The following is a 15,778-nucleotide window of genomic DNA, read 5'->3' as shown; positions in this document are numbered from 1 at the left end:
ATCTTTCATGCAAAATTTGGTGGTCCCAAATTTTTACATGTAAGAATTAGATGCTTTTCTTCATCTTACATTGTAGTAATTTGAATATTGTTTGATGTTTTTTAGACAGTGATTTATCATTAAACAAGAAAATAACAGGCAGCTCAAATCTAAGCAAGTGTAATAATTGGTAACTGCAGGCCGCACACACAGGCTTTATGATGTAACATCTTCACGGTACAAGTAATTTATTATCTCAATCTAATCTCTGTCTAAATAAAACCACTGCAGTATTATTAGATAAATTGTGTGCACTTTTTTGATAGTGTGACCATCCATGCACAATTATATTTTTTTCTAAATAGTTTCATAATGAAAATGTTTTACTGCGTCTATGTAGCCATACAAACTTGACATATCCTGCAGGTGTTTAACAGTACTCATTTCTAGAGTAAACACCAACAAATATCAATTTAAGAGTTTTACAGAGAGGATTGTTAGACTGATGATTACAATCAAACAAAAACAGAGGAATAACGAAATAAAAACAGACAAATAAGAGGATATCAAGAAAATAATAAAGGCAAAGAATATCTTGATAGTCCTAACACAAGCAGCATTGCACAAACAACAAATAAAATACAAAGAAATAAAAGCCAGAGTATTGTCAGGCATGTCTCCATGATAACAAGTAAGAGGCAAAAGAAAAGGTATGGGTCTTTAGAAGCTGTATTTGCCCATTTTTGACACCAGCAGGAGATTACTAAGAACAGCAGCGCTCTTTGTCAGTCAGTAGTTGCCTTAGCCTCATACTGAACTGGACTAAAACCCTATTAAAAACCTGCTGCTCTAAGAGAAGGTAAAATGTATTAAAGTTATGTAATATTAAGGTATTCTTCAGTTTTTTGTATTGCCAAATTTAATACATGTACAATCTTTTGTCTTAGTTCTTGTGTATTTTGTCTTCAAAAGCAGGAGATCTGGAGGTCTTCTACACTGATTTGCCATCAGCACACAGAAACACAACCCAATGAGCTTCAAGCCTCACGTCTTACGTTTGCTGTAGAGATCCAAGGCACGACTGAGAGAGGGAAAGATCAGACGTCACATAAATTACTGCAACTGAAACCAGACTGGCATGGTGCCAAAACCAAATTCCAGTAGCCTCCTTCTTTTTCTGTAGACCATCCTTGCCCTATATTTAATCCCCACCCCCAGCCTTAGACCCCCAGTTTCTCTCCCTCAGCTGTCAGAGTCACATGGTCCCACTAAAGCTCAGAGAGTAGGGGTGGTGCTACAATATATACACATACATGTATGTACTACATAGGGAAAGTTGAATAGAGAGAGAGTTTTTTTTTACTCGCAAAGCTAGACCAGCTTCAAAGAGAAACTGTCAGTGGGTGCGCATGCCATGATGGGCTATGTGTTAAAAGATGACAGACCTCCACAGATCTATGCAACTGGCTGATATAATCAAAGAAGCTGTGGTCCTCTTTGTTCTCATATTGCCCTTATCCCAGGCAATTTTGTCAGATGGGTCCTTACCCAATCATGACACTTGCATATTAACAGATTGGGATTGACGTCTCCTGAAAATCTCTTTGCTACCTTGAAATTTAGTCTCCAGGTCTGATAACAAGCAAAACAGAGTTCAAATGTAAAATTTTGAATGTAAAATGCAAACTAAGCCGGTCATTCAGACACAGAATTTTTATCTGACAAACGAACAAATGATTCTTAAAATCATTATTATTACTCACTGGAGTGCAGGAAAAACTGCATGGCAGGCTGTAAACTTCACAACCGACTCGTCTTAAAATGACCCTAACAACAAAACTGTGAGGGAAGTAGAAACAGTGATGGAAATGGAGGGCAGAGCAACAGTGGACAGCGTGAGGCAGTGCAGTACAACTCGTTTCTGTTGGCTGCTGTGATACTGTCAGCTCCAGTGTCAGGCGTTATGTCGAGTTCTGCCTGCCTGTTGAGAACTGCATTCCTGCTGCCGGAATAGAGCAGAAACTAAAGGTGTCTGTGCCAAGCTAACACTAGCTGACAACACCATCAGCAGCCCAGCAGGAGAGACACTGCTGTGTGGTAGGATTTTATGAATGAGCTATGACATGTCAAATTTATGTCTGTATGGGAAAAAAAAGGGGCAAACAGTCAAATCGAGTTGGGTTCAGCCCTTCACATGTAGTAGTTTTTCTATTATATTCATTTGTACCCATGTGATGCTTGGAATTTTTGCTATCTGCACAACCAAACATGTGTCAGCAATCTACTGTATGCGCAGACAGCACAATTTACACAAGGACAATGCAAACAAGACATTCACTGTTACTGTTATTACACTGCACAAGAGGATATAGGTTGCTGTAGTGTACAATAAATATGTTTACACTGAGTTGTTGATATTGCCTTCTGCTCTATAAATAATATCCATGCACACTGTGTTTGTGTGTGATGTGAATCTGTAAATGTCATGTTGTCCCTGCTCTCACCAACAAAACCTCTGCAATATTTACTTTACCAGTGACTCCTAACAGAGTTCTTACGTTATTGTATTTTTAGCCTGACCCAAAAATGTGGCATCCAACCTCTTAAAGGCATAAAGTATTATGGAAATATACATATTTATAAGTAGGAATATATAAAATCCGTCAAGTTCATTTTTAAGCAATAGCTTCCACAAAAGGTTTCTTTCTGTGGTACAGGAGTGTAACATAACAACACAACCGGACTCTTACTCTTTTTTCAATATGGTTGTTAATATGTGTTATTGTTGGAATCAACTCTATATCTGATAAAATTCAGTTTTATATGTACAATATTTCAAGTAAAAAAGGAAGGCAGATTATTTGACATCTATGATTCAGCAAAGAGTGTATTATGTTTTGTAACTTAAATCTTGTTATCCACGTGTTTAAGATGTACAAATTACACAGGCTAGCTCTCTTGTGTATGACCACAAATATACATACTTTTCATTAAGGACACTAGAAATGTAATAACACTAATTACAGATGCTTGAATCCCCTATAATTTGTGCTCATTAATTCTGCTCTCATTAGTTTTGGTTTCTATTGAAAGTATGCAAGCTACAAGAACCACAATGATAACAGACATAAAATACAGTATTTGGTCTTTAGCCGTTTTGAATATATTGTATTTGTAGATGGCTGATCTTAAGAAATTTTGTTGCTTACAAGGAAAAACCAGTTAGAGGGGAAAAAAACAGTTACTGGAAAAAACAATTTGTGCAATGTCTCTTTTAACCCTCACCTTCTGAGGCAAAATGATGAGGCTCTATCTGTAAAGTGGACGTACATCACATCATGTCTATATATACACACATGTATACGCATACACATGTACATGTGATGAATCACAGGTGCACACACAAATAACAGATGGTTAGATGGGAAGTCTTTTGATAAACATGCTTATCTGCTATGAAGAAGATTCATTTCCCTGCCATAAAAAGACAGAGTGCAGTTCACCGAGTTCCTTTATACATTTTAACCATGTAAATGGATTAATAGAAACCCAATAGACAGGTAGATGGGTGTTGGATAAACCTGATTACCTTCCCTCATATATGCTCCCTCATAGGGTTTCTTTTCAGAGCTTAAGTATTTGCATGACAAAACCCTAAGATGGTAAAGTAAGGCTGCTATATCAATGGACAGATAAACCATGTATTAATGTTTCCGATGTTAGAGACTTGAAGTAGGATTGTATCAGACTATGTTGTTTTTAATCTGCAAAACTTGACTAAACTCTGCAAGGATTAAATAAAGTTTGGTGTTTATAAAAATCTCAGTGGATTGTGTCAGTGGATTGGAAGAGAGACACTGAGGCAAGAGACTCTGGAGTCAGCATAAACATCACATCCTTTGGATTTTCTCTGAAAATTTGTCCTGAGTCCTTTACATAGGAATCAGCCCACAGGCTGTGATAGGCAACCAAGAAACATGGGAAAGGTCTTGTTTTTTAACTTACATTGCAATTTGCTCAGACATTGGTCGTAAAAAGCAATGAATATGGGTAGACTGCTCAAAATGCTTGTATGTAGTACCTTTAAGAAGTAAGCACTTATCTTTAGACTGTTAATGACAGAGAAAAAGAAAACAGTCCAGTCCTTAAAGTAGTTTCTTTGACTGGTGTGATGACTCATGCTCAAGCAACAGCGCAGCTTCCAAGAAGAGAAAGCGACATGAAGCACGTATAAAGCCCTATTCATACATACTGTATGTATAAGTAGCTTCTTCCCTGATGCAATAAAGAGCCCACACTTAAGATTTCTGCTTCCTTATCAAGTGAAAATGGCATTATTTTAAAGCCATTGTGGCTTCAGAGATAAAGCAGATGGAGACTAGCACTCATGCGTTAGGACACTGACACACATATACACACACACTGGCTACTTTATTAGGTGCACTTGTTCACACAACAGTCAGCTCCTCCAAACAGCAAACTGCTTTTCTTCAGCTGCATACATAAAGGTTGCAGGCAGGAGACAACAGTCAAATAAATATTTTCCAAATAGAGAAAATCTGGGTTACGTCATTCTTTCAGAAACGCCTCCAAGGAAAGGAAATAAAAATGTCAACAAAGACACAAAGAAGCCTCAAGTAATGTAAATGAATCTGCTGGTCTCTCTGCTCATCAGTTGTCAGTATTTATTACTCCTCCATCACAAAGAGGAAAATGTAAAATATGTTTAACGACAGAAAAGAAAAAAACATTAATAGTCATCTCACATTTGCCAGAAAAAGGCATAGCTTTAGGAATATGGCAAATATTCTACAGTAAAACTAGTGTAGCTTAAACTATTGTTAAACTTTATGCATCTGTGAGTAAGTGAAGGTCTGCCAGGGTCCATGTGACATATATTTTCAGAGGGTATACATGAGTCTCTAATGCAAACACACTATTGTCCGCCAACAAGTACTAAATTAAGAACAACTACATATCTGTGGTGTCTGCTGCTGTCCGTGTGCACATCATGGATGTATTATGAGACATTTGTGCTACAATCATCTATAATGCAAAGACAAAGCATCCAAGGATTCTCTTGAACAATGGTCATAACTGGTTGCATCAGTCACCTGACAAACCAGCTGATCATGTGTTTCACTTGCTGCAGAGCAGACTAAAAGCAAAGGTCCCAAATCAGACAAGAAGTGAAGCTTGCTGCTGTACAGTCCTGGCAGAGCACCGACAATGTGGATACATGTGTCAGTGTGGGTGGGTTGTAGAGATTAACAATTAATTATTAAATAAAATGTCTTTTAAGTTCATTTTTGTTTGCAATTTACTGTTGGTTTCCTCTAAAACTGCTGGAAATAAAAGTGAGTGTAGATTAGTGCTTATATTCCAGTGTGTGTGCTGAAGTGACCACTTCGTTAAAGGTCCCCTGTGGAGTTTTTAACCTCTGGTAGAACTGTGGAGCAGGTTTTTAATGAGTGGGCCTCTATTTGTCACACAGGTGACACAATACATAGTCCTGCCAATGGTTTCACACTGTTCCACTGATCAACAGGTGGTGGTAATGTACTTAGAAATACAATGAGCCAGCAAAGACAGGGGAGAAGACTGCAAGCAAGTAAAAATGGATATAAATAACTAAAATAAATATATAATATAATAAATATAACAAAGGAGGTTTTTAAAATGCCTAAAAAAATAAAACAAATCTTCTTTGCAAATGTTTCATGGGGAAGCAAATGTAAACCGTTTATTAGATCTCGGGGATACACACAATGAGTTTTGGTCAATGATACCTGGACGCCTGGACTGTGATCACAATTTTTGCTTGTTGAAAGAAAACTTAACCTGTCACAACAGCCAGCTACTCTACTGAATCATACAGCTGCATTTTAATGTATGCAGAGAGCATGCAGACACGATCAAAACATTCAGTTACTATTCAGACTAACACAGTTGGTGAGATGTGATATATAGGAGTAACTGGGTATGAAGTGGGTCTAATTTGTTGAAAAATTTAGTAATACAGCTACTCAGAAACAGCTTGTCTTCTGAGAGAGCATGTAGTTATGAGTACTTCTGATGGCAGAAAGGCTTTATGAGACGATTGCAAACCAAGGCCAGACACACGAGAGCACATATATGAGCATGTAAGAGGATACAGCATGAACACATATAATCTTGAAATAAGAGGGAGGGATACAACAGCAGGAGACTGTGCCTGTAGTCCCACTCCTGAGAGCAAAGATGGAAAACATGACAATACAGTGGGCAACAGATCACCAAAAATTAAATGGATGAAATGTGAGAAAGCAACAAACGTCTTACAATAAGAAGAGAGTAGGATAAGCACAGGGCTTAAACATGAGTCCATGGATAATGTTACAGGTGGTGGCTTGGATACTGTTTCCTTGACACATGCAATGATATACCTTGAGTATTACAAACAAGACAATGGATTAATTAACACATCACTCATTTTTTTAAGTTGGATGTATTAATGTGACTGTGACCCTAACATGAAAATGACTACTTCAAACTTCTTTAGATCTCAGGCAAATGAAGCTTTCCGTCGAACTGCTAAAAATCTAAAGAAAGTTCACATTGGCCTTGAGACAGCATGAACAAAAATCTAAAAGTACTGTTTCCAGCGTAGCTCCAAAAATTCAGTTTGTGTATATGCTTTTACTTCCTCAGGTGTTCTATAAAGTAGCCACAGACTTAATAACATAAAGTGCCCTTTTCTGCTGAAGAAAAAATTGTTTTGACCAGTGGCAGAGCACAAATCACCTTCAAGGTATTTAAAAGACCAAAATTTCTTTCCTTACTTGCTTAAGGCAATGTTCGTTTACTTTAAGTGGAGTGGGTGAGTTTGGCATTCAATGAAATTCTCAGTGGGACTGGCATTACAGGTGAAAATGGTCAAGCATACTGAGTATAACCAGAGAGCTAAAAGGGGCTGTCACTGCCTGACTTTTTTTTTTTTTTTAAATAAATGCAATAATCAACATTAAACAGATTACTGTATTGATAATACTTTTTTAAAAAAATCCATGTATTAATTTCTGGATGTAACTGCAACCCCTGAGGTAAAACAAAGTCTGTAAAGCTTTTCACACAGACACCTTAAAGGGGTGGCTCAACAATTACAGTGTTTACCCCACTGTTGTGGCAGACAGCAAATGTAGGAAGAGAGAGAGTTGCTGACATGTAACAAAGCTACCTAGACCGGCCTTTTTCACAGCAGAATGGGAAAGCAGTAATGTTACTTATAACATTAACAATAGCTCAGTTCTATTTAAATGTCCCAGTGAGTCATGACAGCGAGCCGATATGCAAAATACCACGTCCCTGAAACTGAAACATCCAAATGAAATTCAAATATCATTAATTTTTAAATTTAAACCTCTGCTTTTTCTGCTGTAACATTTTAGACTGTCTTCTGTGAAACACACCTGATTGGTGATTGTTTGATTGTTTCCAGCCAATCCCTTTGAAACAACCAAAAACAAATTGCTGTTTAATTATAACATAAAACAATATATGCTGTTTTTAAAAGAACAGAACATCTAATAGTGACCTGGTTAATTAAAACATATTACAATTAATAACTGATTATTATAACAGATGAATGAATCAATCTCAGAGAGGAGAAAAGGCAGATGGAGCGAGTATGTTTGATCAACCCTATCGCTTAGAAATTACACTTCTATTGTCATGGACCAGAGAAATACAACTGTGGCATTGTGATAATGGTCTGTTGACAATCTTTGAATGCAATTTGAATCCCCAACACTTCCATTAGCAATTCTTTCCATTATGAGCATAAATCTGCAATCACAGAGGCACAGCAAGACATAAATGGTTGGCTGATGACACACCTATGTTTTCTTGAAAATCTATCCAGGGTGTGTAGCTGACTTAATGACCCTTGGATTGTAGGATACTTCTGAGGTCTGAAAATCCATTTGCACAGTTTTAGTATTAAGGCCTTATCACATGCACTTCAAGCATCATTATGTAACTTTTGCTGAGCACCAGCAACAGCGGCCACTGTGGCCACAAGTGATAATTACAGGACACTGGCGTATAATGTTCTGTTGAGCTTCGAGTCTGAATGCAGGCCACTACTGTGGCTGACACCTCTGCGCTTAACTTGAAATGCATCTTAAGTAAGTTTAGCTAGTTTGTTTATCCACTCACCAATCCATCACAGGTACTTATAGCTGCACTCCCTTTAACAGTGGCCTCATCCCACACTTCACCTAGGAAATGGCAATGGGAGGATCCAGAAGGATGAATCTGAGCCCCAACCAGGCTGCCGTACCTCCTCTCCGTCAGGAAGGCTGGAGCCAGCAGGTGTGGGTTGAGGGTGAGGTTAAAGTTCAAACTGTGGCCGCCGTGCCACAACTGGTAGAATACTCGATCTAAGGCCACTGGTCCCTCTGAGGCTTGCCGGCGCTGTACACGGCGAACATGGTGAGACAGGAAGTTGGACAGGAAGTGACCTCTGGCATCCACTCTAGTGGGGCGAACCACTTCATACTGAGGCAGATCCTGCTGAGATCTCTCTGTCAAATCCATGGTGGGAAGAGAAGATGTAAGAGAAGAAGGGTTATTAAATCATGGGAAAGCAGAGGGTAATTAAATAATTAAGTGGCTGCAAAGCTGAGGAAGATCTAAACAAACCCATATGGGTGTCTAATCTGTCATTTTTAAATTTGAATACAGCTGTAGCTTATACTATATACAGTGCCTGTAAGAAACCCCCCCCCCCAAAAAAAAAAAAAACAAAAAAAACACCCTTTAATTTCCTGTGATCTGGAACAGCTGAATCAGCAGCATGAAAGGCAGTGTCATCTCACTTTTGTGGACAAGGATAGCGAAAAGGGACTTTAGGAGAAGGGATTATCAGCAGTTTGCTCCTCTTAGCTCTATACATGATGACTGGAGTACATGTGTCCCACAACATGCATTTCAAACTTTATTGTTCAGCAGAGATGAAGTCTAGCTAAACATTGCATATTTTTTTCGATTTATCTAATGTGCACTTTCAGTACACCCACGCAAACAGTAAAAGCACAGCTTGAAAATTAACTGACGAAGAAATGACACATGAAACTAGAATTAAGTATTTTAACTGCTTTTAAGAGATCATGACCAGATTGTTTTTCAAATAGGAGAAACCAAAGGGCTGAAATGTGTCAAGCAACTGTATCCAAACAAAAGCTGCACCATGTTTGTGAAATCATGGTGTGTCTACATTAACTGTTACTTTCATAAAAAGGTATATGTCAGATTATTTCACATTTAGATGATGCTTTACGGTCTTCCTTGTCATTTTTTAAGATAAGGTAACAATTATTTCACCAAGCTGAGTAGAAAGAGAGCTAGGAATGACAAGAGAAGAGGCAAAGAGATTATTTGAAATCTAATCAACCAAACAGGCATGTGATATTATGGTTAGCATGCTGATGCTTACTATACTGTCAACAAATGTAGCCAATCTGCACTAGAACAAAAGTCATCATAAATACTTGTGTAGCAAGACGTGCTTCTTAACCTGCATAACATCATCATTAGCTCCATCTTATTCAGGAGAAATAAACAGAATGCAAACAATGATTTGACACAGCTTTGTGACAATGTAAGACAAGGTCGCTCTCCTTTCAGAATTACTCTGGATTATCTGCATGAGCACATAGCCAGCTGTTTGGAACACCTCTCTGAATGAGGAGCAAGAAAAAAAAAACCTTTTGTAAGGCCACTGAAGTGTATTCTCTTTTATTCCTTATTATGTAAAGAATGTTAGCTACAGCTGTGGAGATTCAGATGTAATGCCATGTGTGCCAATGAAGCTGCAGCAAAAATAAATGAATAGCTGGCAATAAATCAGTGGTTGTGAGTATGGATCACTTTAAATTTTTGCACAGTTTGAGCTTCAGCAAAACCCTGATGTTCCTGGAAAGGTTTAGATTTATTGCAAAATCAAAATTATGGCTGTCAGTCAGCACAACTGTATTTCATTATATGCATTTTGATGAAGGTCTGGATCCAGATGGAGATTTAAATTTTCTAAATCTTTACCAAATAAGAATTTATAGGGCCTTGGCAGAGGTATGAGGTCTCTTGTTGACTTCATGTGATGATTGTTTTCATGGAAGGGATTTCATAACACATGAAGGATTTTCTCCATCTGTAATAATCCTCTGTAGCATCCTAATAAATAAAACACACACAAGTGTTTAATTTTAAATCCGAGAGACCTTATTACATCTTTCCATTAAGCAGCTGCGCCCTGTAGGTCTATGAGCAATTATTTGCCATGAGAAAAAGAAAGGAATATGAAAATTAATTAAAAATGCTTTATCCGTGGTGATCATGGTGAACACCTGTAATTGCATGGGTGGCTAAAGTGGTTCTCAGTGTCGGGACTGGAACAAACTGGTGTCTTTAAGTGGCTGTCAGGATGCCCTCAGAAAAATGAGAAAAACTGATCAGGTTTATATAAATGCACACTGAAACAGAATTAGCTAATTAAACCAGAGGGTTGTTGAGACTGATGTATTTCTGTTCCTAGTGAGACTGAGAAAATCCTCAAATGCCTTTTCAAGAGGATTGGGAGGATGCCTGTGTCCCAGTTTTCTTGTTCTTATAAACTCTGAAATTCCTGTGCAAATGTTTATCACCTGGAATCGTTACTGCTTGGGAGGTGCTTCCACCGCTCAGTGACACATGCTTGTCTATAATGCCAGATGGTACTTTGGTTTTTCCCTCTCAAGGGCACACAGCTGATTTATAGAAGACACAGCACTGAGTTGTTTAACAAACAGTTGTTAAAGAAAGCAGAATCCATTCTGTCTGACAGCACCCACCCTGTTTGTACCTAGATTTCAGACCTCGCCTTTCCCCCTGTTCGAGCTTCAAGATACAATCACTCCTTCATACCCTCAGCCATTTCACAGCTAAGCTTGCGTATGTTTTTTCTTCCTTTTCATCATATTGGATTATTGTAATTGCCTTGTGTGTTTTCGATCTTGTTTAATTACTGCTGCACAACTATTTGCTCCTGTGGGGACAAATAAAGTTCTACTTGATTTGACTTGACTCCTTGTTCTGCTTGTTTCTGTCATCTCAGGAGAGCCCTGACTTTTAACATTCAAGCCATGCGCTAAAAGGGAAGACTGAGAGGACAAAAGCATGGGGGACGGAGGTGGGGGAAGAGCATCCTACAAGACGAGAGAGGATTGATTGTTATCTACCCCACTCTGATGAGATCCACAGGGCTTGACAACAAATACACTTGACAAAGTAGAATGGAAATCAGCTCCATTAGAAGAATGATAGTAACACATCCTGTAGATTCCCAAAGTGAAACTCTGCTTCCTGCCCTTCACTGACGAGGGTCAGAGGTCAGTGTCAGTCACAGAGCAGCAGCACTGAGCTCAGATTCTTTGTTTTGCTCTAGGGCACTTTAGAGAGACCAGATGGGACTTTAACCTCTGATGATTCATTGGAAAGCAGGTCTTCCCAGCTACCACACTATAGCTAAACCTTGGACTTAATTGCTATGGTCAGCCCAAGACTTTGTAAACACAAGTCACTGCTGCCCCCACCCCTCTCAGTGAGGACTGCTGGCCTGATTCTTGGGTTTCCTGGGCTCAATTAGATGCGCCTGTGAAGCAAATGTGCACAATAGGAGCCGACAGAACACCAGACGGCGTGGTGATATCATCGATAAATGAACTCAGTTTTAAGTGTTCTATGTTCTCTGGCTCACTGACCTGGTTTATGTGATAAAAATCCCAGCGTTTTGCAGTTTTCCAGGACCGTCAGAAGCACGATGAAGGAGTGAATGGGAGAAATTCCTTGTCCAAAAGCGTGAAGCCCGCAGTCCAAACGGGTCATTTTGTCAGGACGCTAGCCTGTATTTGAGAAACATTTAATGCCTTTCTAACACCGCGTCGATTGTCAATTCAAATGATTTCCATCTGGGCTGGATGCACTTCTCGCTTTGTTGCGCTTAAACTGTGACAGTCCCAACAAACTTCTCCAGTTCAGGCCTGGACATGGTGCTGCTCCACGGGGCGTTTTAGTTGCATTCTCAAGACTTTTTGTTGACTTTGTTTGTATGACGGTGTTCACGTTTGCTTACGAATCGCAGTCCCCTCTGTCCTCCATCAGTCTCCTCCCGACAGCCAGTGACAGTTTAAAACTTTCCTCTGCAAACTTTCGCAGAGCCACCCCCACACATGGGTGGACTTAAGACAATGGGCTATCTTTCAGGAGGGCTGGAGGCTTAAAGGGGAATTGCTACTCCAAGAAATCGGATACGGATGATGCGAATCCAGTTGGCAGTCTTCCCCAAAACTGAGGTCTTTTGGGTTCTCAGCGGGTCAGATGAGGACCGGGCTCAATATTGTTTCATTCACTCGGAGTCTGAGTATGAAATGTTTTCAGATCGGGGGCTTTTGTTCGCGCATTATTATTTTCTCCCTTTGTGCTCAAAGGGTAAAACAGACAAGTCTTCTCTGATGGAAACTCTGAGACAAAACCTCCATTAAATCCTGAGCAAACTGTGGTTGAAAACATTAAGTTTAATCAGGTTCATCACCTGAAAAACCTCTGGAAACTCGCACATACTTACAGTCATGCATTGTCTTACCATAAACAGATTCTTTCACAATAGTATCAAACAAAAAGAAACAAGTGGCATAAAGTCTAATGAAAAACAGTTCTCATGGTCATGAAGTTTTTCACCACTGTTCCAGTCTATATCTGCTCAAGCTTAGCGCCCCCTCTAGCGGGAGAATGAAGGCACCGTGGACCACTGATGCAGGAGTAATGCTTCAGACAATAGATTTCAGAAACTAAACATAAATGATATTGTGTTATAATACTCCCGAAATTATTTTAAAAGTGCGAGAATTTGCACTGAGCGCTGGGGTGGTGGGTGATGATGCTTACAAATGCGCAGGGGGTTTCACTTTATTAACGCAGACACGAGGTGCACAAAACAAAATGAAACAGCTGAAAATGTACTTTACTAGATCTGCCTTGGTCTTCTCCTGAAAATGACTCAAATGTTTATATCTTTTTTTTCCTTCAGTTCAGTGTTTCTATCTCCAACCATGCCTTTTTCAGTGCTGAAATGTTATTGACAAGGCTGAACGCCCCAAGTCTTAATTTCTTCTATTTAATTTGAATTATCTTGATTGAAAAAAGTTGATGTTTCCACAAAAGAGTCAATTTTACGCACGGTGTGTGACCTGCGCCACATTGAGGCCAGATGAGCCGATATGTTGTCAAAAACATAAATTCATTGAGAACAGCGTCTTTTTCTTTGTTGCCGGATTCGGGGTGATTTGCGTTCATTCTTGTGACTAAGGTGCTGTCACGTCTCATTCGACCAATCGTGGCTCAGCAGAGGAGCGAGACACCTATATAAAAGCAGACTCCAGGTCAGCTGTCATGTAGACTAGAAAGGTGTGATGAATGTGGAGGCTGGAGTGATGGTAGAGAGCAGGGACACTTTTCGTATGGGCCGTTTGTGTAGCGTTTTCTAGCTTTTCACGCGCAGTAGAAACTCTGGTGTGTGAGTCCTGGTCCCCAACTTCAAAGATGGATGAAATATTTAACTACAGTGGCGCGCTGAACCGAAGTTCGCCTGGCGATGAGAAATTTAGTTTCGAAGACATCGACGTGAGCGCGGACGGCACCCCCATCCTGAGGATACTTATCTCCGTGGTTTACTCTGTAGTTTGCGCGGTGGGTTTGGTGGGGAACCTGCTCGTCTTTTTCCTCATGAGGATACGACAAGGTCGAAAGAGGTCCACCATCAACGTTTTCATCATCAACCTGGCGGTGACGGACTTCCAGTTTGTTCTCACTCTGCCCTTCTGGGCGGTAGACACCGCGCTGGACTTCAGCTGGCCGTTTGGAGACGCCATGTGCAAAATCATCCTCTCGATCACGGTAATGAACATGTACGCCAGCGTGTTTTTTCTCACCGCCATGAGTGTGACCCGCTACTGGTCGGTGGCCTCTGCTCTGAAGAAGAAAACTTACAGGAGGTCAAGGTGCGTGAAGTGGGTGTGCGCGGTGCTGTGGGTGGCTGCCACGGTGGCCACGGCTCCGACGGCGATCTTCTCCGCCGTGACTGTTGTCGCGGGAGAAAAGCTCTGCCTCCTCAGGTTTCCTGAAGGGCACGACTGGCTCGCCCTCTATCACATCCAGAAAATACTGATAGCCTTCATCATCCCCATGCTCATAGTCTGCATCAACTACGTGATGCTGCTGCGCTTCGTGAGACAGAGGAGCATGGGCAGCAGTAACCCCAAACGGAGATCTAGAGTCACCAAATCTGTCGCTATCGTGGTTTTGTCTTTCTTCTGCTGCTGGATGCCAAATCATGCCATCACCTTCTGGGGTGTCTTGGTCAAATTTAACGCAGTCAACTGGGATAAAGCATATTACATGGTGCACACGTACGTGTTCCCGGTCACGGTTTGTTTGGCGCACGCGAACAGCTGTTTGAACCCGGTGCTTTACTGCCTGATGAGGCCAGAGATCAGGAAGATGCTCAGCGGTTTGTTTTGGAGAGTCCCCACTCCATCCGCCACCAAGGGCTGCGCGACGCGCTCTTTTACGCAGGGAGAGACCCGGGGAGTCGTGCCTCTCCAGATTGTGGACAGCGGAGAGTACACTCTGTCCATCATAGACCGCAAGGGCTTATCAAGTTCCAACATGATCCCGTACTCTCGCTAACTTCAGACTGATGAAAAACTAATCGAAGCTGCTACTTTGTTTTGTTCTGGTTGTCCAACTGTAACTGTGATTATTCGTGCGCAATGCTTTTTGCTCGTGTCCGAGTCTGAACATTTTAAGGGCATTTAATACACATACATATCATGTGTTTGTCACCATGGTATAGATTATGTAAAACAAGTGTAGCGTGGCATTTCCTTAATCCCCAAAACGTTGGTTTGTTGATTCCAGTGATGGAATAAACCAATGTGCATTGAATTTCTCTTTCCTTTCTCCTTTCTTTAAAATACAACTGAACGGACTCGCCATGTGTAAGATCAATTTTATGACACACCTGCCTTTCCTTGACTGTGAGGAGAGACAGAAAAGGGGGGGGGGGGGCGGATGTCAGGTTTGATTATGTCCCGGACATAATCAAACCTGAGACATGTTGGATATGGAGAATAAAATAAAATCACAAGGACTGAATGTTTTCTATTTGTGTACACCGTGTAAAGTCTGAGTGTAAATAAATGTTGTTTTCCACTGATGTTTCTGCTGCTTTCATTTGCACAACTGTGCTACACTGCAGATATCACAGGTTAAAGGTCTTCAGTTCTAAGGCATGTTAATTCTCAGAGTTTGCAAGGACTCTATGTTGTAAGCATAAAAAAGAAATTCCAAATACCATCTAAGTTCGTGAACCACTACTCCAAGTGCATCAAACAGAGTATATTATATATACATTCTGACATAAACTTATTACAGTGGAGTCTCTTTTACATAATTAAAACAAATGTGCCGGTAGACACTGTCTGAACTGTGCATGAACAGGGACATTTTAGCTTTCAACCACTTGACAAAACATTTTATCTGAGAGAAGTGTCATTCCTGCACCATTACGTTTAACACTTGTGCAAAAGCAAGCATGAAGGACACCAACACATGCAGGCAGATAATGATTCAGATAAGTTCTAAATTCATCTGTGCAGTGTGTCGAAAGACACACACACAGGCTGATGCAGTCAAGTTGCTGTAATAGAAGAAATAAGGCTTACAG

The 15,778-nt window shown here is 40.3% G+C and overlaps 2 protein-coding genes across 2 annotated transcripts in view; one reads left to right on the top strand and one right to left on the bottom strand.

The window, feature by feature from the left end:
- LOC108887854 (A disintegrin and metalloproteinase with thrombospondin motifs 7) overlaps positions 1-12,215 on the bottom strand; it is a 75,217-nt gene extending 63,002 nt beyond the window's left edge. The window contains exons 1-2 of the mRNA XM_018683481.2: positions 11,757-12,215; positions 8,176-8,543 (exon numbers count right to left, since the gene is read on the bottom strand). Of these exons, the coding sequence (XP_018538997.1) occupies positions 8,176-8,543; positions 11,757-11,880 (492 nt within the window). The 5' untranslated portion in view covers positions 11,881-12,215. The remainder of the gene's footprint in view (positions 1-8,175; positions 8,544-11,756) is intronic.
- A 1,020-nt stretch (positions 12,216-13,235) lies between these two features.
- LOC108887856 (relaxin-3 receptor 1-like) lies at positions 13,236-15,268 on the top strand. The gene has a single exon (XM_018683484.2). It carries the CDS (start codon positions 13,594-13,596, stop codon positions 14,737-14,739), a length of 1,146 nt encoding a protein of 381 aa, XP_018539000.1. The 5' UTR covers positions 13,236-13,593; the 3' UTR covers positions 14,740-15,268.
- The last annotated feature ends 510 nt before the right edge of the window (positions 15,269-15,778 follow it).

The sequence above is a fragment of the Lates calcarifer genome, linkage group LG2, assembly GCF_001640805.2.
Source record: "Lates calcarifer isolate ASB-BC8 linkage group LG2, TLL_Latcal_v3, whole genome shotgun sequence".
Classification (NCBI taxonomy): domain Eukaryota; kingdom Metazoa; phylum Chordata; class Actinopteri; family Centropomidae; genus Lates; species Lates calcarifer.
Note: the sequence above shows the minus strand (reverse complement) of the source record. Positions and strands in the feature narration are given on the sequence as shown.